Below are 25,579 nucleotides of genomic sequence, written 5' to 3'. Positions count from 1 at the left end.
CCTGCTCGAGGCGGCGACAGGCTGGGTGCTGGAGCACCCAAGGTTGGTAATCCTGGGTGACTTCAACGTCCATGCTGATGACCCGGCCTCCAGTCAGGCGACGGACCTAGTGTCTTCCATGGCGACGCTAGGCCTCTCTCAATTTGTTACAACCCCTACTCACCAGGCCGGGCACACGTTAGACCTGATCTTTGCGGCCGGGGTTATAGTGGACGATATAACCGCTGAAGCGGTGCCATGGTCGGACCACTTCGCCCTCAGGGCTCGTATAGATATGCCACCCCAAACCTGTTTAGGCGACGAGCGTATTATGGCTCGCCCGCGGAGCCAGATGGACCCGGAATGGTTCCAAATGACTCTGCGGGACTCCTGGCCCTCTAGCGATTCCCTCGATGACCTAGTTGAGACTTGGAACACCCGGCTCTCTAGGGCCATCGACGAGATCGCTCCTCGACATCCTCGACAACCTCGGATTAGGCTGGCCCCATGGTATACCCCGGAGTTACGCCAGCTGAAACAAGGTCTCAGACGGCTAGAGAGGCAATGGTGGCGTACCCGTGACGAAGCGGCTAGAACTTCTTATAGGAAGTTTATGAAGTCCTATGAGATGGCATTCAAGGCCGCAAAGAAAATATACTTTGCAGCCAAGATTGCGTCTGCAAATTCGCACCCGGCACAATTGTTTAGGGTAATTTGAAACTTTACTACATTGCCACAAGGCAATCCAAACGTTAAGGAATTGGAGATTGGCTGTGAGGCTTTCGCGAAATTTTTTGCAGATAAGATCCAGTCGTTCCGCCACAACCGCCCTGCCAACTTAGATTCAGTAAGTGAACTCGAGACCCAATGCATGTCTTCTAGTTTGATCCTGGACTGCTTTGACCCACTCAGTTTGGAGGAAGTTGACAGAATTCTTGCCACTGCACGCCCTACGACCTGTGATCTGGAACCATGCCCCTCCTGGCTAATTAAGGCTTGCCAGGAGGAGCTACGATGTCCTATATGGGACATCGTAAATAGATCTCTTTCAGAGGGTCTCTTTCCAACACCCCTGAAAGAGGCAGTGGTTTGCCCTCTCCTGAAAAAGGCTACATCAGATCTGGCCAAATTGGCTCATTACCCGCCGGTCTCAAATCTGCCCTTTTTGGGCAAAATTATAGAGAGGGCTGTAGCGCTGCAGTTGCAGGATTTCCTGGATGACGCTTCCACCTTAGACCCTTATCAGTCTGGCTTTCGCCCGGGCCATGGGACGGAGACAGTTCTGGTCGCCCTCATGGATGACCTCTGGCGACATCTGGATTGAGGCGGCTCGGCGGTATTGCTGTTGTTGGACCTGTCGGCGGCGTTCGATATGGTCGACCACCGGCTGCTGACCCGCCGCCTCGCCGATGCAGGAATTCGGGGGCTAGCCTTACAGTGGCTCTCCTCCTTCCTCGAAGATCGGGGACAAAGGGTGGCAATTGGAGGAGAGCTGTCCCAGGGACACCCACTTAATTGTGGGGTGGCTTAGGGGGCAGTTCTCTCCCCGATGTTATTTAACATCTACATGCGCCCCCTTGCCCAGATTGTCCGGAGGTATGGGCTGGGTTGTCACCCGTATGTTGATGACACCCAGCTTTATCTATTGATGGACGGCCGGACTGACGATGTCCCTATAAATCTGGACCGTGCGTTGCAAGCCGTGGCGGATTGGATCAGGCTGAGTGGGCTGAAGCTGAATCCAGCGAAGACCGAGGTCCTTTGCGTAGGTCGCGACGGGCCAGGAGGGGAGATCTCCCTACCAGCCTTTGACGGTGCATCACTGATTCCAGTGCGCAGGGTCAAGAGCTTGGGAGTGCTACTGGAGCCTTCCTTGACAATGGAGGCCCAGATAGCTGCCACTGCTAAATCCGCCTTCTTCCACCTTAGGAGGGCAAGGCAGTTGGCCCCCTTCCTGGAACGTAGAGACCTGGCAACTGTGATCCATGCAACAGTCACCTCGAGGCTAGACTACTGTAATGCCCTCTACATGGGGCTGCCCTTATACCGATCGCGGAAACTGCAGCTAGTGCAGAATGCAGCGGCCAGGCTGTTAGTGGGACTACCTCAGTGGGAACATGTGCAGCCTAGGCTGCGGGACCTGCACTGGCTGCCAATTGTGTACCGAGTCCGCTATGAGGTGCTGGTTATTACCTTTAAGCCCTATATGGCCGAGGACCTGCCTACCTTAGGGACCACCTCTCCCCATATGTTCTTCAGAGAGCACTGAGATGTAGTTCTCAAAACCTTTTAAAAGTCCCTGGACCAAGGGAGGTTAGATTGAAATCAACGAGGGAGCAAGCCTTCTCAACAATGGCTTCCCAATGGTGGAATCAACTTTCAGAAGAGGTGCGAGCCCAGCGGGACCTAAATCAGTTCCACAGGGCCTGCAAAACTGCCCTCTTCGAGCTCGCGTTAAGATGAAACCCGGGAAATGACATCTAGCCTTCTTATATACAACTGAATTGTAGCACTGAAACTTAGAATTCATAATGGTTTAACTGTTGATTTAATTTTAACTTAACTTATGAATGTAATTTATTTGTTTTAACTGTCTAATTGTTTGTAATAATATTGTATTTTACTGTAATCATGGTATATACCGTGTCGTGTTAGCCGCCCTGAGACTGCCTTTGGCGGGGGAGGGTGGGATATAAAATAAATTTATTATTATTATTATTATTATTATTATTATTATTATTATTATTATTATTATTGTGTTGTGAAGCCAATTTAAACATTTGAAAGTGCTCTATATATAGTGCTGTATAAAATGCTTTATTAGTTTTGGCTGAGATCCAAGGGAACCATACTGTAGTGTCATGTGACAAGGAGGCTTTGAGCTTGGATTTCTACAGTAGCAGCCCATGGTGCCACATGGCAAACTGTTTCTGAAACTTAGGGGATTTTCAAGTAGTATCAGAGATTGCTCTTCAGATAATGAAAGTAACACCACCCCCACCACCCCCAGTTTTAGCTGAAATACTCCATCTTGAGGTACTGGTATGTGTGTGTTTTAATCTGGCCAATTCTGTCCCAATCTAAGCTAACAGTCAGAAGTAAATTATCTGACAAGCATGTGATGGATCCTCCTGGGTATCTTCTGCTCTCAGTAGGAAGTCTGTTGGGGTTTCTCAGGAGTCTTCCCCATCACAATTGCAGTAGCAGCTGTAGTGTAGACTGAGGATCAGAAAGTGTGTAGAGAATGGAACCAATAAAGCATGATGGTTTGTGTTTTACCTGGCCCATACAACTTTCTGCTTGTATTATTAGCAATGTTGCTGCCTTTATAATGCAAGTGGTGTCTGGGATAAGCACAGCCATTTTGTGAGGGCAGTGAACTTTGTAATTATTAGGGGTGATGCAACATGAACAAATTTGGACCATCATGTTCCAGATACAGCATCTGCATCCAGCTCTGGAGATTTTTCTCTGACTAGTAATTCACAAATGCACCAACTTCCTGTGGCTCTTTCCATTATGTCTAATAAGCCACATAAACCAATTTAATGCGGGGTAGCTTTTCTCTCCACTTTCATAATGCCAGTTTTAACTCACTGACACATGCTAATTAAAGGTTCTATGTAAGGAGCAACATCTGAATGACTCAAAAGTATTACAGTTGGAATAAATGAAATGTCTGGCTGGAGGTTACTAATATTTTAAATTTTCCAGTGTTGTGTGGTTTTTTGTTTTTTTCTTAAAGTCAGGATGCAGCTCTGTTGTCATTAAGCAATTATGAATAGATATGTCTCTTCTGATTAGTTTTTATGTTCTGTATAAATTGGATCCCTAAGGTTTGGCACAAAACAGTTTACACCTTTATATAGGTGTAGGTCGGAATGGGAAAACAGGGATATCTCATATCAGTGCTCCTGACTGTCCCATCAATCAAATAAGTTTGTTTGGTGGGTACACAAGAGAAGGCCTTTTCAGTGGCAGCTCCATAATTGCGGAACAACCTCCCCAGGGAGGTGTACCTGGAGCTGTCATATTTGATCTTTAGGAGGCAGCTAAAGATGGTTTTATTGGGTTAATGTTTTTGGTTAAAGCAGTCCTAAACAGTGATTTTAAATTTTTGTTTCATTTTTTTATGTAATATATTTTATTAATATTGTAAGCTGCCTTGAACTCTGTAGGGAAGAAAGGTGCTAATAAATATTTTAAATAAAGACATAAGTATCAGCATGCAACTTGCATTACTGTTATCTTACCATATATAATAGATGTATCCAACCATGCAGTTACTCTGCAAAACTGCATTTCTTTGTATCAGTGTTTCCCAACCTTTTTGATGTAGCAGTACCCGTGACCTCGCTCTTCATATCCCATGGTACCCTTGAGGAAAATACCTATTCTTTAAAAAAATGATTTACTTTCTAGTTACGTGAGAGACATAATAGTTTATTGCTGTTAAGTTTCTGTTTATTCATTAATTAACAATGTGGAAATGAACACAATTTAAACTAATGAAATTAAGACAGAATTGGTGTGATATTTTAAAATTCTTCAAAGCACACAACAGACGCAAGTCCCAACAGTAAGGTAAGAAACTGTTGAAATGCGATTTATAAATGTCTACCCAACATCCACCAAACTGCAACACAAAAATTTTCCGTGTCATAACTGATGCTAGCCTGGAATGTGCAGCTTGTGAATGTAAGCTTTTGTATGCTAAAAGCACACTTCACCAAACAATGGTATGGGTTCATTCAAATATGACTGGCAGCAGAAGAAAGCACATTTTTAACTGAATGCTTCTTCTCACCAGTGTAGTCTTTACATTCAAAGTAACCCAGGGGCTGAATCAGGCCCCCGGAGAGCTCCTATCAGGCCCTCGAGCAACTGGCTATCATCTGCTTTCTTCTCCCTATCTCTTGCTTCCTTCTGCATAGAAGCTTGCTTTGCAAGGCTTGCTCAATCGCATAGGAGCTACAGAGAATAACCTCTATTTTCTCCATTGGCTGAGGTCCTAGGGGAGGAAGGGGGAAAGGCAGAGCTTGTTTTTCCAGGCTCTCTCAATTGCACAGCAGAGCTACTGATCCAAGTCCCTCTTCCTTCTTTTGGCTGAGGTTCCTCCCCCCCAGTCCCCTGGGGAAGGAAGGAAGGAGCCACAGCTTCCTTTGCCCCATTCCCTGGATCCCATGGGAGAAATACAAAGAAAGCACCTTTAAGACCAATGAGTGCTAACATTTTAAGCATGTTTTTTAAAAAAACAAAAACCAAAACCTATTTAATTGTGTTTGTCTGTGTGACCTAGCCTCAGATCGCAAAGCATGGAGGCACACCATCCACCAGGCTGTCTCTTCCTTTGAGAACGCACGCATAGCTGGTCTTGAGGACAAAAGGAGATTGAGGAAGAATCGCACTGCTACAGGACCAACCCTAAATCAGACTTTTCCCTGCAGCCGCTGTGGCCGGACCTGCCTGTCCCACATTGGTCTTGTCAGCCACCAGCGAGCCTGCAGCAAACGTGGACTATTGCACCCTTCTTAAATCTTCGTTCGCGAAGCCAAGCCGAGAGAGAGAGAGAGAGAGAGATTATAAAGTTTATGTCTCTGCTACCTAATCTTAAACAGGTATACACATGGCCTGGCCCAACCTGACATGGCCCAGCCCAACAAGGTCTCATTTATGTCAGATCCAGCTCTCATAACAAATTAGTTCGACATCCCTGCTTTAGTGTGTGACAGTATGGTTAGCCCTTGACTGGGTGTACTACAACTTTGCAGCCATTCATCCAAGAGTGGCTATTCCAAAGTAAACCTAATTAGAAAACATGTCTAAATGTTCTGTGCTATTATTTCAGATCATTAAAAGTGAACGGGAGCTGAGGAGGTGACCTGCCTGGGAGAGTTGTGCTGCAACTTAGTTCGACTCATGGGAGGATCTCTCCCCACACCCGTGAGGGAGGGGGTTCATTTTGCACCAGTTCGGCACCGCCATTTTAGATGCCTTAGTGAAGAGGGGCAGAGCTCTTGCCGTCGCCAGCAAGGCTGCCCACACAGTGCCCGCTCTCTGCGTCACCTCTCCGTCCCCTCGACCCCTCATCTCCCAGTAGTCCCAGCTCCGTGCGCTTGCCTTGCCTTGCTGCCTCTGTGCAAGTGGAATCACACTCAGCAGCCTCAAGAGCCCTCAGCCCCTGAGGCCCACCCAGCCAACTTTCCCCTGAACACCCTTCTTGTGGCATGGCATGTTGCTGAACTTCTGCTTACCAGTCTGCTCTCAACTCAGTACTAGGGCCAGCGGCAGCACCCGGCCATCAGTCCAAGGGACGGAGAAGGAGGAAAGCAGCCAGGTGATCTGCTTGGAGGCACTGCGAAAAAGGGGCAGAGGTATTGGGCATCAGCAGAAGTAGCAGCAGGTGACACGTGCTGCTCTACTCGCTGCACGCTGCTGATCGGTGCAGTACGTGCAAAAAGGAGGATGCCGAAGAGGTGGGGCCAGGCAGAGCCTCCTTGCGTGGGCATATGGCGGTGCTGCCAGCCTCATGTGCATGCATTTTCTGGAGTCACCCTGTGCCTGGCCAGCCTGGTTGGAGGGAGGTGGCAGGTGGTGGTGGTGGGGGGATGAATGGCGTCACGGTACATCTACATCTCACGGTACCCCTAGGAAGTGTCCGCAGTACCCCAGGGTACCCTGGTTGGGAATCACTGCTCTATATGGAAGAGAATGGACTGAGATTCTTCTCATTTTCCCTTTCTACTACATACTCCATTTGGCTGACTTCCAGAACAAAATTTGGAGGGGATTAGTGCGCTGCAGTTGAAAAGGGAAGAGTGGCTAGATGGATACAAGCTATTTTTATCAACAATGATACCCCAAGAAGCTGGGGGTTGTATTGCCCTTTGACCTGAAGGTAACCCCCCTAACATCAGAATGGGTTTATGTCTTTAGGGGGCTGAGAACTAACTGCCCCTGATAACCTTTGGCTGAGAGTAGTAATCTATTTGCTCAGATTGCTGACTTTGATGAACCAAGGTGGTTATCTCGGAGGGCTGAGGAGGTCCTAGACCAGTGTTCGCCAAACTTGCTTAACTTAAGAGCCACAAAGAATAAACATCAGATTTTGAGAGCCGCAAGACATGAACAAATATTACACATGCATCTTTATTAAAACGCCTAATACTTTCTTTGCATAGAAAGATAAAATGCATATGTATGCACTTTACAGCTTGACCAAGCTAGGGGACTTTTTTTTTTAACAAACAAAAGCTGGGAATAACAGTCCCCATAAAACTAACATAGGGAAAGGGTATGGAATTATTTTTTGGCACCAGTGGGAGAAGAAAACACACATGTTATTGTATAAATCACTGACCACCATTTGTAATACATCTCTCTTTACCGTGACACTAAGGTTAGTAAATTCAGCTCCTGCAAGAACTATGGAACTAAGGGGAAGCTCTGCACAGCACTCTTTAATTCCATCCCTCCTTCCAGTGGCTCCCTCAGCTCTTGTGCTCTCCCCACTCTAGGTCTTTTGCAGTGGAGGAGAAGAGCTTGCAAGCCTGCCTGTTTCCCCATCATTCCGCACTTCACACACATGGAGGAAATAGTCACCTACCTATGGGTCAGTGCTCAGAGGTTGACTGAGGTCTCAATGCCATTCCTTGAGAGTAAGCCTGCATTAAGTTCCTCCTCGACCTCTGGGAGCTACACAATATGTGTGAAAAAGCCACATATGGCTCCCCAGCCACAGTTTGCCCACCCCCGTCCTGACTTTTACTATCAGTGTTGACAGGACCCTTTCCCAGCATTTTGTTTTGGCTTTTGAGGGTGGATTTATACCAGGCATGACAGCTACCACTGAGCAACATACAACAACAACAACAACAAATTTTATTTGTATCCCGCCCTCCCCGCCGGAGCAGGCTCAGGGCGGCTAACAGCATAGTTCATACATTAATTATACAAAATTAGATAAAACTACATTTCAACGGTTTAGTTAAAATCCTGATTAAGTTTTAAAATTAATTAATAAAAGTGCTAGTGCTATGTTTGCTTTTATGATGGCGATTTTCTTAACAATCTCCTTCTTCTTCAGCGAAAGCTGATTGGAAGAGGATGGTCTTGCAGGCCCTGCGGAACTGTTCAAGGTCCCGCAGGGCCCGCATTTCCTCTGGAAGTTGATTCCATAGGCTCGGAGCTATAGAGGAGAAGGCCCGGTTACGGGTGCTTTGCAACTTGACCTCTTTCGGTCCGGGAATGGTCAATAGGTTTTTTCTGGCTGACCTCAGTGCTCTCTGGGGTTCATATGGGGAGAGACGGTCCCTAAGGTAGGCAGGTCCTCGACCATATAGGGCTTTAAAGGTAATGACCAGCACTTTGTAACGAACCCGGTATACAACTGGCAGCCAGTGCAGTTCGCGTAGCCCAGGCTGTATGTGCTCCCACTTCGGGAGCCCCAACAGCAGTCTAGCCGCCGCGTTCTGCACCAGCTGCAGCTTCCGGGTTCGGTACAGAGGCAGCCCCATGTAGAGGGCGTTACAGGCCCGTAGCCAGGATTTAAAATTTGAAGGGCACACAGTCAGGATTTTTTGTTGGGGGTGGTCAGGAGCCACCTGGTTTGGTGGCTCCAGCTGGGGTCTCAGCACTGGAAGGTAAAGAGGGATGCCTTCAAGAGCACAGCCTCCAACCCGGGAGCCAGAGGAAAGATTCATACTCCCCTCCCCCCACAGGTGATCTGAGTGGCTCCCAGCCCTGCACTGAGATGCACCTTGGAGGAGAGGGGAGGGCACTCTGCAGGGGCTCAGAGGCTCCAGGGGGAGGGGGTGGGGGAGGCAGAGAAGTGGCGAGGCTGGCTGGCAGGAGAGTGGCACTCAGCACAAGCCCAGCAGTGACTCAGACAGGGGCTTTTGGTTGCCTCGGTGGTCCTCCTCGGGGAAATGGGCCAGGATTTGCCACTGCCTCTAGGCTTGGCAAGCAGCCTTTGGACATCTCCGTGGGCCCTGTCAAGCTGCTAAACTGTGCCCCAGCTCAGGATGGGGAGCCCCATCCTCCCTCCCAGCTGGTTCGATAGCAACTGTTATGCCATTAAAGGTTTAGTATGGTATGGTTCGACAGTACACCTTTGAGGCAGGATCCTGTACTGCACTTGGGGACAGTGAGAGGAGTCTGTCGGTGACAGAGCAGAGTAGCGCAAAGCCCACCCCGAGAGACTGGGGACCCCAAAGGCCTGGCTACCACCTCCCTTCCCTGCAAGCCTCTGCCACTCCCCCTGCTGCTGGCCCTCTCCTGGCCATCCAGTGAATGGTGCTGTGGGCTAAGGGCAGGGGAAAAGCCCGAATAGAGACCCCCCAGCCAGCCTCCCATTGGGGCTCACCTGTGCCATTTAGGCCCTGCTCCAAGGGGGAGAGAAGAACACGGTGGGGTGGGGTTTGTCCCAAGGGAGGCAGAGGTGGCATCTTCTGCCCCGAGGGGCTCCGCCGGGGGAATGAGTTGGGCTGCTAAGAGCCACCTCCTGCCTGGGCAGCAAGAAAAAAGCAGTGGTGTGCAAGAAAGCGCTGGTGCTGGCTGTAAGTAGTGGGATCAGCTGATTTCTGAGGGAGTGAGAATGGAGGGGCCTGCCCTCCAGGCCCCACCATAGTTATAGTCCTGCTTGCATAATCCACCTAGGCCTGCTTGCTTGCTATTGTTAAGCAGCAGCCACCATACAAAGTGAGTGCAGAATCATGGTTAGAGTTTCACATTAGAATCTGGGAGACTTAGGTTGGAATCATCACTCTGCTGTGAAAGCTGACCTCACAGGGTTATTGTGAGAATAAAAGAGAGGGGAGGAGAATGAGGGAGGCTACTTGGGCCCGCATTGTGGAAAAAGATTGGCTATATGAATAATTAAAAATATAGCTGAAAACGGGCACATATAAAGTTGGTGGGTGGGTGGGTGGGTGGGAAGGAGAGAAGGAAGCAAGGAACAATGGAAGTATAGGGGTTACCATGAAGGAAAAGTAGTGTGGGGTGAAAGATACAGGAGGAAATTGAGCTGCCCCTTCAAATCCTTTAATGTTCTCTACCATACAGTTGGATCCAGTGAATGGCGCTGCAGAACTGTGTCATAGATTTCCTACCTCCAGGTTGCCAGAGATAAGAAGAAGGGAAAGCTAAAAAGCCAATCCCCAGGTGGAGGCAGGGGATCCCCCGGTTTGGAGGCCCTCCCCTTGCTTCAGGGTCATCAGAAAGTTGGGGGAGGGGGAGGGAAATGTCTGCTGGGATTCAATTATTCCCTATGGAGACCGATTCCCATAATGGAGAATTGATTCATGGTTGTCTGGGGCTCTGCGGGGGCTGTTTTTTGAGGTAGAAACACCACATTTGCAGTAAAGCATCCAGTGCCTCTCCTCAAAATACCCCCCAAGTTTCAAAAGGATTGGACCAGGGGTCCAATTCTATGAGCCCCAAAAGAAGGTGCCCCTATCCATTATTTCCAGTGGAGGGAAGCCATTTAAAAGGTGTGTGGTCCCTTTAAATGTGATGACCAGAACTCCCTTTGGAATTCAGTTATGCTTGTCACAACTTTGCTCCTGGCTCCACCCCAATGTCTCCTGGCTCCACTCCCAAAGTCCCCTGGCTCCACTCCCTAAAGTCCCCAGATATTTCTTTAATTGAACTTGGCAACCCTAGGGAAAGCTCATGACTGGGGGACAAATAAAAGTAGGTTGGTTGGTGGCTGAGAAGGAGAGGTTAAGGGGAGTCTTTCAGGGAAGGGACAGAAGCATAGTGAAGAATGCAACTGAAGAACATAGGAAAGGGAGAATATATCACTGTAATTTTATTTAAAAATGAAAATAAATCATTCAGCAATCAAGATGCATTTTTAAAATGTAGTTTTCTCATTGCTGTCCTAATAGAAGTGGAAACATTGTCCTGATTAAACTGTGTTTTAAAAAGGCTAGCTAATGTGTGATCAGTATGAATACCATCAGTTGCAATGCATTATGCAGATGGGGGATTGTTATTCATCTCTAACCTTCTGCTTTTTGTTTTTGAGTGACCTTAACTCATGAAGCATCTCATTACTTGTTGCAGTGGTTCAGTGTACCTTTGTGTTTTAATTTGTCTTTTGTGCACATGGTTGGTACCATGCTGATGTATGCAGTACTGTGAATCTAAGGTCTCTATTTCTTTCTATCATTCTCTGTGCCATTGAGGGCAGTGCAAGGCAAATGCTGAGAAGGACAAGTTGTGAAAAAAGCTAGTCTCCTCAGACTAGTGGGCAGGTCTAATCTTGGATGCCTTGGTTTCGTTTTTTAAGCATTTAAAATGCACATAAACAAAAATCAATAAGCTTACAATATCCATAGCTTTTTACATACTTTCTGAAATGTTGTGTGTGTGTTCTGTTTCCTTATATCTATGTTCTTATAATATCGGTGAAATTTGTGCGTATACCTCATTGAATAAAAAGTTTTGATGGAAAAATGTTGTTAATACCTGCCACTTTCTTTGAATACTTATATATAAGCCCCTTAATTTTATACATTAAAGTTTCATGCCAAGGTTTTCAGAACTGTTCTTCAGAAGATTGTTAGAACACCTTGTTCATTGCTTTATTTGGAATGTTTTTGCTGTTGTTAAATACATTCTGACTAGTGTTCTGTTTACCACTACCGATTGCCAACAGGTTCTGTGTAATATTAGGGGAACTACTTGTATAGATGATGACATTACTAGCCGTTCTACTGTCATCCCTGTTTTCCAAGAACATTTAATAATTTACTATCCCACCATACAGATAGGAATTAATCTCCTCCTCTCTGGCATCTCAGGTTGTAATACCACTGTTCTTTAACATAATTCTTAATTCCCTGATTTGTATGTAATACACTTTTTTGTGTGTCTCTTCTATACCTAGCATCTGTCCCCTACCTTTCTTTGTACTACGCTGCCTGAAATTTTAATACCTTACGATTGTCTTTATAATCACTTTCTTTTTAAGTCTTTCTAAGCATTTCTTTCTTTCTTTGTTATTTTACTATATCAAAAGTATTAATACTGATAAATCCGACCTCTGCATTAGGCTTTACCAGCTTCCTGTACGAAGACTGTTGAAGTTCAGATCAGAATGCCTTTCTTAGGCATTTAATACAAGTTACATAATTGGATCAGACAACGTCGAGAAATAACACAAATAAATAATCATAAACTTTAAAGAAGAAGGAAAAAGGAAATTATCCTGAGTTACTGACAATCCGTTCTGGGAGTCTAGGAGATACTTAGCTACTTGATTAGTGATATGAGGGTTCTGGTTAGATAGCTGATATAAAACTAGCCATTTTGGGGAATGGTTTTTAAACTTGTGTAAAAGAGGGCTAGTTAGAGTTTCTCAACTCAGTATAAAAGTTATTAAGAAGCAAAATATGAGATAAAACATCAGAACCTCTAGCTCTACACAGAAAGAATATTTCATGACGAGGAGTTTTCAAAAAATCTGCCATACAGGACTGCTGATCTTTCAGCCTTGTGAGTATAAAAGCTCTCTGGATTTGTGGGGATTTGAGGTGCAAGAAATGAGCAGCTGGAACCCTGTAATCAGTGGGGAACAGGCCCTATTAGCTAATGAATAGGGAATTTGAGAGCCAGAGAAACGAGATGGTGCCTGACCAGCAGACAGTTTTAGTTCTGTTTATTTTAGTTCATGATTTTAATTAGCACTTATCTGATAAGGGACAGATAAGGAATAGTTTTCCTTCTGTCTTGACCTACAGCTGGGTTTTGGATTTTTTTTAAAAAAATTAAGTATTTTTCATAATTTCAAAGCTTACTACGTTTCAAGATGACACCATGGTGGGAGCACTAACTTGGAGCTAAGAAAGCAGTGCCTAGAAAGGCTTAAAAAGAAAGTGATTATAAAGACAATTGTAATGGAAGGAGTCAGATATACTGTTATGCTTGGTCTCCTTCCAGCCTTTGTTCCATCCTGAGATACCTGGGTGGAAGGGCCTGGAAATTTAACCCTACTCTGACACTGATGTTGTGCAATGCCAGGTCCCTTAATAATATGACCACAATTCTGCAAAATTACTTTGCTGCACAAGAAGTGGACCTGGTGTGTGTGATGGAGGCCTTGTTAAGGGAAGGTGAAACAAGTCACCTTGAATGAACTGCCTCCTGGTTCTCGGTTTTACGTAAGTCCTGGACTAAGGGTCGGGATAGTGTTACTCTTCTGAGAGTCATTCTCCTTCAGGGTACTCTGCATCCCAAAGATATCCAGTATGCATTGTGTTGGCCTGATATGGAATAATGAGGAGAGTCTGGCTGCTCAATGGGCAGCTTACTGAGCCTGCAGGAAGGGGGGGGGGTAGGCTTTTGAGTTCCCAAGACTGATAGTGCTGGGAGACTTCAACATCCATGTCAATGCTGCCAGTCTCACTATAGTTGATATAGTGCCATGGTCAGATTATTTTTCCCTGAAAGCCTGTCTGGGTACCTCAACCCTCTCCTGTCTAGACGAGAAGCAGATTTTTGCTTGCCCATGGAGAATCATGAACTAAGTTGGATTCCAGAATGATCTGCAGGATCTGATGTTCCCCAGTCATTCATTTGATGAACTGATAGAGTTTACCTCTAGGGAATACAATCTCCCTGAATCCATTCTGATATCCTCTTCATTCCTGTCCTAAATTAGCCCCATAGTACACCAGCTTAGGGGGATGAAATGAGAGCTTAGACAACTAGAGCGAGTTTGGCAATAGTCTCATGATGAAGCCACATGAGCACCCAGTATGGTCTGTTACTGGAACATCAACGAACTTTTCAATACAGTGAAAGAATGCATTGAGATGCTTGATTATTTAAGCGCTGCTCTGAAGTTCAGACTTACCTAGTCCTCAGCTGAGGATGGAAATCTACCTCCCCCAAAAATATGAAGTTAAAGTCCATGACTTATGAATGTATGAAGCTGCCTTATACTGAATGTATGAAACTGCCTTATACCCCATGACTAATGAATGTATGAAGCTGCCTTATACCTTCGGTCCATCAAAGTCAATATTGTCTACTCAAACTGTGCCTCTCCAGGCTCTCAAGCTGAGGTTTTTCACACCTATTGGCCTGGACCCTTTTAGTTGGAGAGGCCGGGGATTGAACCTGGGACCTTCTGCTTACCAAGCAGATGCTATACCACTGAGCCACTGTCCTTCCCCTAAGATGCTAGATAAAGTGAAAAATCTAACTGTTCTAAAATATAGAAAAAACTTTTACCCTGGGACATCTAAATATACTACTACCCTCTGCAGTTACCAGTGGGTGCTGTATAAAGGAACCATACTTTATGGGTTATGTCCATGTGGCAATGAGAAAACAGAGACTACAGATCATATCCTCCTTGATTTCTGTATCCACTCAGAGTGCAGAAATGAGTGGTTATCCTTTTTGAAGGTTTGGCCTCTGTGCTATCCTGCTAGGGTCATGTGGCTTCTAAGAGGTAAAATGAAGAAGAAGAAACCAAATAGTGCAGAGGGATAAAAGTCTTTAATAATTGTACACAGCCCTGTGCCCAGAATATTTTTGTTGGAGTCCACCAAGGTGCCACCTGGAGAGGGTGGGATTTGGGGATGGGAGAGGGAGGCCAGAGTCCTTTGCTTCCCCTAACTGGGCTCTGCTGTTGGAGACCAGCTGGGCTCCTCTGCAGAGTGCAGGTGTGTGTGTATGTGTGTCATTCTGGGTGCCACCTCTGAAGCAGGTCACATGGGGTGGGCTTGGTGCTGGCCTTTCTCCCTGCCCTTTGGAGCTCGATTGAATCTAGCTGGAATTCAGAAGCAGCAAGCAACTGGTCTGCCTGGCTGACTGAGCAAGCCTTTCATTCACATGCCCCTCCCTAACCCTTCCCTTCCTCCCTGCCTTCTTGCCATCTTAGTTACCCCATTGGCCAAGGGAATCTGGCTGAGTGAGTGGCGCTGGCGTCATGTGACAGTGCTGCCGAGTACCAGGAGTCCTTGCTGGACTGTGTTAGGAGGGTGGGGAGCAGGGCAGGAGAAGGTGAGCGTAGCTGTTTGGGAGGGGGCTGGGTTGTTTGGAGTGGGGCCAGGCACTCATTGGCACACCCGTACATATGGACCTGATTGTAAGTCCCCTATGAATTCCACATGAAGCTTCATCACTGTTTAAATGTATATATGGGAATGGAACTAAAAAGAATCTGGAAGTAGGTTTCCCCTGATGAAGTTGTTTCAAGTTCTTACAGCCTTATTTATATATAGCTGTGAATCTATCATTGTTCTTAGCCCTGGTGTTTCATTAACATCACATTTCTGTTATTTCTCTACTTAATTTTCTAGCATTTCCTGAGATAGTTAACTTCTTTAACTTCATATGCTGTTTGCATTATTTCTTCTACACACTGTTCTCTTTTTTCTAGTCTCAGTTTTATCTGAGCTATTTATTGTCAGGCTCAATTCTCTTCTCTTCTAATTTATGCAGTATTGTTCCCTCAAATATTTTAAATTCTTGAGCGAATATTTCCCTAACGTTCTCTAAATAGAAAAAAAAGGGGATCTGTTCAGAATCATAAAAGAAAACTGGTATCACTTTATAGCAGTGATCATAACAGAAAACTGGTATCACTTCTATTAGACAACCAGAAAAACAAGGAAGAAGAGAAAAACATTTTTAGGGGAGATACTAAATAGAAATCAAATTGATTGCAGCATTGCTCTAGCAAAAGCCACAAGCTATATAAATAGTCACATTTTCAAGCAACTAAATCTATAGGCTATAAACAATTCTGAAAGAGATTCATCCAACCTTCCTTCTAAGAATTGTACTGTTTTGTAAAATCTTATATACTTCAGGTTTGTTCTCACTCCCAGATAGATTACTCAAAATGTCAATAAACTCCTGAAGTTCTAATAGAGTCTTTAAAGTTATGATGAGTTAAACACATACCTAATATATTTGCAAGGAACTAAAATTATAGAGAAGAAAACCCAGATGAACTACCTTAATTCTCATTAAATTCCTGTTAAATTTCATTGAGCTCCTGCAAAACTGCATCAGGTGCAAAACACTTAAACTCCAGTCTCGGCGAAGCAATTGACTACTCAACAAGGTCAGATAAATTACATCTCAGATAACTGCATGAAGTCTTGGTAAACCATAGACTGCCCAGTTGAATTGCCTGCGCTCCTGGAATCTTATGCATCATTTGAATAAATTGCACAGAAGCTCAGTGAATTATACAGAGTCCCAAAAGGTTAAATTTCCAGAGTCCCAGTGGGTTGCTCAGAGTCCAATAAATGTATATTGAAAATTAATAAGGTGTATAGTAAATAGTGAATGTTATCAAACTTTCTCTGTCCTCAATTTGTCAGATGAAAAACTAAGCAGACGTCTGTTGTCGAAGGCTTTCATGGCCACAGTTCATTAGTAGTTGTAGATTTTCTGGGCTTGTATGGCCATGGCTCTTTGCCAAGACTATGGCCGTACAGCCTGGAAAATCTACAACTAATAACCAGACATAGTTGTCTAAGGTTCACTTAGCTTTCTGTAGTACTCATTTCATCTGCTAGCTCAGATGCTACTTGGGTTCTGCTCTCTCCAAAGGTTCTGTTATGGACCCTATCTTTAGTGAGCTGCCCTTTAAATTCCATCTATGCTGCTCTTTTTCTGGTCTTATCGAACCTGCATTGGAAGAAGCAGCACAGGAGGTGTGTCAGTGTTCTCTTCTTACATCCTCTTCTTACTGCCTCTCATGAGTTGTAGCATGGCTGCTGGCCAGGCCTCACCTCCTGGTTCCCTAACAAGGCCCCTCAACTTTGGGCCCCCAACCTGGTGCAGTAGGACAGGAGTGCAAGAGGCAGCTGCAATGGCTCTTTGTGCTCTCACAGCCAAAAGCAGAAAGACCCAGCCCAGGAAGAGGCTGCTTCTTGTCCTCTCCTCCTGGACTGGTCAGCAAGAGGCAGTGGGTCTTTGTGCTCTCACAGCTGGCTGGCTGCAAAAGCAGGAAGACCCAGCCTGCCAGCCCCACCTCTCTCCCCCCTGCTGCTCAGCTGAGCAGGATGACGAGAGGATGAGAGGTGGTGGGTCTTTGTGATTTTTGCAGCCAACTTCAGAAAGACCTGGCCTGGGGAGGCTGCCTCTTGTCCTCTCCTCCTGCTTGACTGAGCAGGAGGGAGGACAAGAGGTGGTGGCTGTGGTGGGTCTTTGTGCTCTTGTAGCTGGTGTAAATGTATCCTCCTTAACTGTGGAATGCTAAGAGTAATTAACTGAGAGCCTGTTGTTACACTCGCATAGTAAATACTGAAGGCGTAATATGTATGAAAGTAAATCTCAAAGGTATAATTTAGTTTCTTAGTTCTCTCTGGATCTAAAACATGTCCTGTTGGTCCTTTTTTGTTTCCACACCGATGCAACTAGAGAGTCTCTAGAGAAGAAATTGTAGGACTCCAGCTCTAGTAATTAAATCCCAGAGATGCACAGTGAGCTGAGGTGATGTGAGTGTGTAGGGAATATAATCTATTGACTTTCTCTGAGACTCCTGCATAGCTGTAATTGTCATCACACACAGAGACCTCAGCTCCATGTAATTGCCTTGCAATGTCTATGTCAGTAAAACTGTGTACACTGACAACAGAGCAACCAATGATAACATGCCACACACCAATGATAACATGCCATAATAAATAAATGTATTTATTAAATGTCTTTCAAGGTACTGAAGAACACAATCTAGTGTTCAGTTATAACTTATATATAAAGAGAAGCATGAGCATTATTATGTTTTTCCTTGTTCTAGGGTATCAGTGAGCCTCCATACACAGCACTGGCTTTGGACTATGATTCAAGAGTGGTGAAAGAGAAGTATGATCACCAGCGCATCCACCACCAAGAGGAGTATGAAAATGAGCTGTCCATCCGGATAGGTAGAACTTCATTGCATTCAGGCAAGCATCCTGTCATATACCATCTGTAGAATCCTGTCAGTTTTGATATAGCATTGCTAGTTCATAAGATACAAAAATGAGTACATACACATCTTACATTTATATAGGTAAAGAATGTATGTGTGTGTGCATTTAGAACTGCTTTTAAAGAACTTTCTTACTATTTTTATTCAGGTAACTGGCCAGAGCTGGGGTTGCTTTTCCTTTCTCTCATGCTTTTCCAGATCACTTACACAAATTTTCATGTTTGCATGATCTTTTACTGTTTAGATGACTGATCTGCCTTCATTAAATCAGGACTGATCAGTCTATTTAAAATATGCTATCCTGCTGCTTGAACAGATGTGGGGGAATTTGTACCTCTTCCCTTTCGTACAGGATGTTAGCCTGCCAAGATGGGCAGCATGCACCTGCTAAAATTCCTTGATGTACACAACTATTAAAGGCATGAATGCTCAACTTTGAAGATGTTGACCACCACAATTCAAGCAAAGATGCAGTAGACTGAGAAGAGAGCTTTTACAGATACCTAGCTGTGTAGAGCTGAGGAAATCCTCCTCCTGATTTCTTCTGAACATTAATTGATACTCATGCCATAATTAAAAGATGTGCTATCATTTCTTTTATGGGAATCAGCAAACTTTTATGCCAGTGAAAGCTTTTTACATAAGTTGTAGCCTGGCAAAACCAAAAAACCTGGCAGGCCTAAGTTGTCTGTGTTGTACATGGACAAGATGTTCATATCTAAATAGTTGTCTCAGATCCTCAGTTCTTGCCATTCATTTGTTGCTACAGGAAAATCTAAGCAGTCATTTTGGAAGTTAACCCCTTCCCCACCACACACACAGTTGCACATGTACTGTGTCTCAGTTTTCATTGGAATAAAGAACGCAAGCAGTGTTGCTATTTGAGTCGCTGGAATATCCCATATTCTTTCTGTATACAAAATGTATTGATATAATTTAGATTTGTGATTAGAATTGACCAAATTTGCTTATCTCCATATAAACAGCATTCTGTTTTCCACAAACCATGGAAATCCCAGAAACAGACAGCAAAACAAAAAATTGTTGATGATGCCCCTCCTTGCAAGTGATACTTCAAGATATATTGCCACTGTACATAGCAGTTCCACTTAGTCATTATGTTAATAGCTATTGATGTGGACCTGTCTTCCACGAATATCTCTAATTCTTTCAGAGATCTAAAAGCCTTTTTAATCCTCTTTTAAAGTCGTTGGTGACTGCCTCTACATAATGTGGCAGTGAGATCCACACTAAATGAAGTGGTGTATGTACTGAATCTAGTTGCTCATCAGCGGCATGAAGTATGAAAGGTACCCTTGCAACATGACCCCAGTCTGAATCTCTCATTGTAGCTGCTTTGAGTCAAGACTCTGGCTGCATTCACACTACACTAAATAATGCGTTTTACAGCTGGATTTTTTTTGTGTAAGAATAGCAAAAATCCGGATGTAAAACACATTATTTAGTGTAGTGTGAACGCGCCATTTCTCTCTCATTTCACATTTCCCAGGTCTATTCTTTAGTCCTAAATTGCACTCAATGTGTAGGGAGTGACTGCATGTAACATTAACTATCACTGGCATTTCCATAATACCAAGCTTTGGCTACTTGAGGTGCTTCTACACAACAATGGTAGTTCTAAATTCTGCAATAAGAGGTGAAAGAGGTGGTACTTATTGTAGGTTTGTTTCCCTCTGGTTTGTGTTATTAAGTAATATAATTGTCAAATGGGACTGTTATCTGTTTAGCTTTATTTACACCAAGGCTTCCTCGCCTACGGTGGTCATGTAACCCAGCAGGAAGATTCCAGTGTCCCCTTCCCCTCCAGTTTCCCATGTCAAATAATCAAACATTTCCTTCAAAAAATAATAGCTGAGTTGCAGTTTAATTGGTGGAAAATAAAATTCTCTCCCCCCCCCCAACCCCCCTCCCCCTTTTGTATTTGTCTGTGTTGAAATAACAGACTACTTACAGTTGTAAACAAGAAAACGTGGAAGTGGTTTGGAGACAGCAGATTTTCCATTATGTGTTGTTTGGTTTTCTTTTTGTTTGGGAAAAAGGTTTTTCTTCTATGGGAAAAAAGAAAGGTGCATGCAGGCAGACGCTGGTATTCTTTATTTCTTCTGTGACACTTCTGTTTGTTGCTCTCTGGCCTTTTGGAATGAACTCAAATGAATTGTGACTGACAGTGACTCTATTAATATGTTTTCTTAAAGCTTTCAATAATTTTTAGGCTGATGCTCTTACAAAAAAATTAATCTTTCTCAATCTAATGGGTGTTTCTCACTAATATGGATATTGATAATGATGGATCATTAGACACAATTTAAATTTTAAATGCAAGACATCATGGCATTGTTTCTGCAATTATGCTCAAGCCAGTCAAGACAGTTGGCATGGAAATTGTCTAGGGAAGAGAAAAGCACCACAGTTTTACCTCATGATAAAACTATGAATTGGGGCCCAAGGTGGAAATACAAAGTGGCAACTGAGCGAGTGAGAGGAAGAGAGATTAACATTTGTGTGCTTGTGATATTTCCATGAGTAATGCAGCCTCTTCTAATTGTTGCATGAGAGCCATTTCAACTAGATGGTGAGAGGGGTGACTCAAGTTCTCTAGGGGTAAGGCAGAAATATTATTTAAAGCTTGAGGGGGAAAAAATGAACAGGTGTCCCATTCTGTCCTGATGGCATTTTTTTAAAAAAAAGGTATTCATACACTGTTCTTTTCCCCCATTGCTTAAACCAATTTTGTTCTGAAAAGTATATTTTCTTCATAAATTGATTCTGCCAGATGAGGCATTTTTGAGATTGAGGAAATACCTCTTTAATGGCTACTAATTGTGTGTCTATTCTTGTTAGTATTATATGCACACTCTAAAAGGACACTTCTTTTGTAGTTCAGGCAGTGGCTTCATTTAGTTGAGAGTGAGTGATATTCACAACATATACTACAGGACTTTATTTTACTTCATTTGTACCCTACTTTTCTTCCCAATGGGGACCTAAAGCGGACACCATTATCTCCCCCATTTTTTCCTCACAACAACCCTGTGAGGTGGGTTAGGCTGAGAGTATGTGAATGGCCCAAGGTCACCCAGTGAGCTTCCATGGCACAAGTAGGGATTTGAACCCAGGTTTTCTAGATACATGTCCAACACTCTTAACCAGTACTTTGAAGTTCTACATCTGTGTTGCTGTTTAAATTCTGTCTTGTGCTCTGGAACTTATATCACGATTCCTCACTTATATCAGGTTTTATTGGAAAAGAAGCTTGTAATGGTTTGGATCTAGAATACATTTTCCACCCCTCCCATTGCAGTACACCAGTCTCCATGAAATACAATTTGTTGAGCATAAGAAAGTCTGAGGAATAGCATGTTATGGGGATCTACAGTAGGAATAGTGGGATTTAGCCTGGATCCATCCCACCCTGTGCTCAGTTCGTCTGCTGTAGCCACATTTTTTCCCCTATAATAAGAGATGTCAGATAGTACAAATATATTTTGTATTTTTCTTCACCCTGGAGAACTTCATCTCAGGGTACTGAAAACAAAATGCAAAAATTATAAATATCATACTATATCATAAAACTACAGATGAAACAACATTTTCCCCTATCAAGTTGCAGCCCACTTATGGCAATCCCAGAAGGTTTTCAAGGCAGCTTGTCATTGCCTGCCTCTTTGTAGCGACTCTGGACTTCCTTGGTGATCTCCCATCCAGATATTAACCAGGGCTGATCCTGCCTACTTTCCAAGATCTGATGACAGTGGGCTAGTTAGCTGGCATGAAACAAATTATCCAGCTAACAGAGCGCTAAAATGAACCAACATTTAAACTAATCCAATCCTCTTTAGTGGCCTCTTTCTTGCCGAGTTCAGGAAACAAGTTCATATTCTTGAGCAAGAAGCCTGAAGAAACCTTAAATTCAAGATGTAACAAAAGGAACGTGTTGGTGTTTTCTTCTCTATATCTTATAAAGTATTTGTATACTCTGATTTATTGCTAAAGAAAGATTTGAATAATGTTTGTTTTTAAAAGCTACAGGTGCTGCTTTGATCATTTTGGGTTTTTAAACCTCCCTCCCCCCCAAAAAAATGTATTTTGTTTAGATTTTATGTTTTTCTACAAACCTGTGGCCTTTTCCAGGTTTGTAGAATGCTCTGTCTTGCCCATTCACAGTACCACACTGGATTTACATATCGTCATATCTGGCCAATTTGGTGGGAACCCACAAGGACTTGCAGGTGGGGCATATCATTTTCCCCTCCTCCACTCTTTCGCTTCCCTGAAGTCCCTGTAGCTTGCCTCTTTTTCTACTTTCTTCTCTCCTTTCCACCTAACAGCCAACCTACCTTTATCTGTCCCCCCTCTCTTCAGCTTTCCTTCTCTCTCTTTCCCCAAGCAGCCTCTACCGAGGAAACCAACGTCCCAGGTGTGTTGTCCCAGCCACTGGGCCATGCCACTGCATTATATTCTCTTGGCAACCTCCATATCTTTCCCCCTTTTGTACCTCAATCTCTCATGTTGTGTGCTGCATTATTACTTTGCAACATATTTTTATGACACTAGGTCTGGCTCTCAAAGGCTAAAACAGCCCTGGAAAGGGCCCTGTCCCTTCCCTCTGCCTTTTACTAAGAGAAACCAAGCCTAGAATGCTGTGGTTGCCTAGCAAAAACCACTTAGAGCTTCTATTTCTTAGATACAGGCTTTCCTTTTACCATTTTTTGTTTTTTTTTAAACCCGCCCCCCCAGTGTATTTTTTCTAAGAGTTCAGATTTTTCTGCAAACCTGTGGTGGTGTTCAAGTTTGTAGAAATATCAGTCTCATCTGTCCTGAGTTGCAGCCACTGGATTTAAGTAGCCTCAAGTTTGGCTGACTTTGCTGTTAGAAATATACAAGTGGAGACTAAGGCAGCAATGGATGCGTGGGTCTGAGGCAGCTGCCTTCTGGAATGAAGAATATCCAACCCCCCACTGTAGCCTCTCCTAAAGATTCTTTATATCCCGTCTACCCACAATCAAATTAAAAAAGGGGGGGCAGGAAAGGATTTTTGTGTCCTTCCCAAAAGCTATGTGTGAGGGCTCCACCATGCATGCCCACTGGTATGTGCATAAGGATCCTGCCAGTTCCCTTCTGTCCCCCACCTGAAGCTGACAGCCTGGCTATGATAACCCCTGTTGTGGACAGGATCAACCATGTGATGTTTAACAACCAGAGACCTTCCACTAGGAAGTCCTGTGCTTCTAAATGGAAAGTGTTTTCACACTACTGTGCTTCTATACATAGTTCAGCACCAAGTTCAGATCTGACACTGGTTTTTGAGTTCTTGTTATCTTTGATCAATGAAGGTCTCGGTCACTTCTCATTGAGAGTATACCTGGCAGCCATCTCTGCCTTCCATGAACCAGTTGATGGGTTCTCCATTTTCACTCACCCATCTACTAAGAGATTCCTAAAGGGCCTCATCCATCTGTTCCTCCCGTCTCAACAGCTGCCCCCCCCCCCCGGGACTTATCTCTTGTTCTACGTTTTCTGACTTCACAACCGTTCAAACCAATGGCTACGTGTGCTGCACATTTACTGGCATGGAAAACACCCTTTCTTGTGACAATCACCTCCTCTTGTAGGGTAGAACTGCGGGTCCTTAGGTGCAACCCTGTGTACATCGTTTTCAATTATGATGGAGTCTCTTTAGCTCCTGATGTGAACTGTCTCCCTAAAGTCATTTCTGATTTTCAATTATCAGCGGACATTGCGCTATCTGCCTTCTGTCTCCACCTGTCCTTGGATGAAGAATGTCGCCTCCTCACCCTGGATGTCCATAGAGGCTTATCCTTCTGTCTTGTCGATTGACAGCCCTGTTTGTCTCTTATGCTGCCAGGATGTTGGGATGCAGAATCTCCTCTCAGTGCCTGTCAAAATGGATTGTAGAGTTCATAAAACTCTGCTACCTGCTGGCAAAGAAGCCACTCCCAGGCCCTATCCATGTCCACTCTACCCAGGTGCTAGCGGCCTCTGCTGCCTTCCTCAAGGGAGTTCCTTTATTGGATATATGCAGAGCTGCCACTCGGGCAACACCTCACATGTTTGTGAGGCATTTTGCTCTGGACATTCAATGTACTCAAGGAGCTCCTATGGGCCAAGCAATAGTACATGCAGTGTGTGTCTGAGCACCTCCAGCACCCTCCTCCAGGTAGGTCTGGACTTACGCTTGCTATTCTCCCATCAGTGTGAGGCACACAGACCATAAAGAAGATAACCAGGTTGCTTACCTGTAACTGATGATCTTCAAGTGGTCATCTGTGCATTCACACTACCCACCCTCCTTCCCCACTGCTGTAGGTCGTCCTCTAAGGGCTTTCAGCAGTCAGAAGGAACTGGCGGGATCCTTGTGCCTTTCCCAATGGGTATGTATGGTGGAGCCCTTGCTCATGGGTATTGGGAAGGGCGTGAAAATCCTTTCCTCTAGACTTTGAAGTACCAATTGGGATTGCCGCAGGTACACTATATTTCATCAGTGTGAATGCACAGATGACCACTCAAAGATTATCAGTTACAGGTAAACAACCTGTTTATTTTTCTGATGGACCAACATGGCTATCTGTGTTTTGACATATCTACCAAAAAGTGTCCCCAAATTGAACACACAGACAATAGAGTTTTAATATAATCTCATTGAGATTTGATGAGCCTTTCTGAAGGGTAAGCTAGAAACTCTTGGGCTTTAGGTGAGGATGGAAATGATAGGGGATCATACACCTCAAGGAGTAGCTATATTATGAATACATGACAAAGAAGTATGGATCCAGTTTCACACGGTTAAAACTGAAATTCCCGTTTTTGTAAAACAGGAATAAGAATACTGTCTCTATCTGAGGTGTAGTATATTAACTAGCACAACTAGAAGTGGAAGACAATTCATAAATGCTGGATTCCAGTGCCTTGCATAGATGATGAAAAGAAAAGGGGGGCATACTCTTTATATGGTTTATATTTCATTGAATAGCTAAAATAAACAGCACAGCTGTGCAGCCTGGAAGGATCTGCCTTGCTGTTAGCATGAGGCTTGGTTTTTCTTGAGATATAGAGTTGTTTCTGTGGAGCATTTTAGAGAATTTTGAAGTACATTCAGCAACTAGGATACCTTCACCTATGGGGAATCTTGACTATTATTGAAAAGGGTCTGTAGTAAATTGAATATCCTTCCCAAATATCTCCAATTAAAAGGGTATTGGGAAGGAGTACTATGAAGTCTCCTTCTTGGAGCCTCAGAAACCTATTGACAGTCCAAGCAGACAACAATAAACCAGTTGGTTTTCTTGGTGTGAGGCAACTTCGTATTTTCATTAGTTCAAGAAGTAGACTTATGATGTAGTTCTGGACTTGAGGTTTATTTTACTTGCCCCTCCTTTTCCCCCCTTTCTGCCCTGCCACATTTCTTGGATACTTAGGAACATCATTTAATTGCCTTCAATACATCCCCAAGCTAGTGCTCTCTGGGACTCTGTGATCTGTTCTTCCTCAATGAGCACAGTACGTTTGTATGTGGGTGATGGCTCCATAAAAATCAGAAGTTATTTCTGCCTGCAATCTAAACAAGTCCTGTTTCACAAATCTTCCCAGTACTGGTCCTATTTTGTTAGAGTA

The 25,579-nt window shown here is 44.1% G+C and overlaps 1 protein-coding gene across 7 annotated transcripts in view; it reads left to right on the top strand.

Annotated features, from left to right (window-relative positions):
• Window positions 1-25,579, top strand: part of SLC39A11 (solute carrier family 39 member 11) — a 481,072-nt gene that overhangs the window by 155,218 nt on the left and 300,275 nt on the right. For 6 of the 7 annotated variants that reach the window (XM_060252173.1, XM_060252180.1, XM_060252174.1 and 3 more), the window contains one exon: window positions 17,753-17,900. In XM_060252173.1, coding sequence (XP_060108156.1) covers window positions 17,753-17,900 — 148 coding nt within the window. The remainder of the gene's footprint in view (window positions 1-17,752; window positions 17,901-25,579) is intronic. The other variant, XM_060252178.1, reaches the window with a different exon arrangement.

The sequence above is a fragment of the Heteronotia binoei genome, chromosome 13 (assembly GCF_032191835.1).
Source record: "Heteronotia binoei isolate CCM8104 ecotype False Entrance Well chromosome 13, APGP_CSIRO_Hbin_v1, whole genome shotgun sequence".
NCBI lineage: Eukaryota > Metazoa > Chordata > Lepidosauria > Squamata > Gekkonidae > Heteronotia > Heteronotia binoei.
This window is presented reverse-complemented; position numbering and strand designations above follow the sequence as displayed.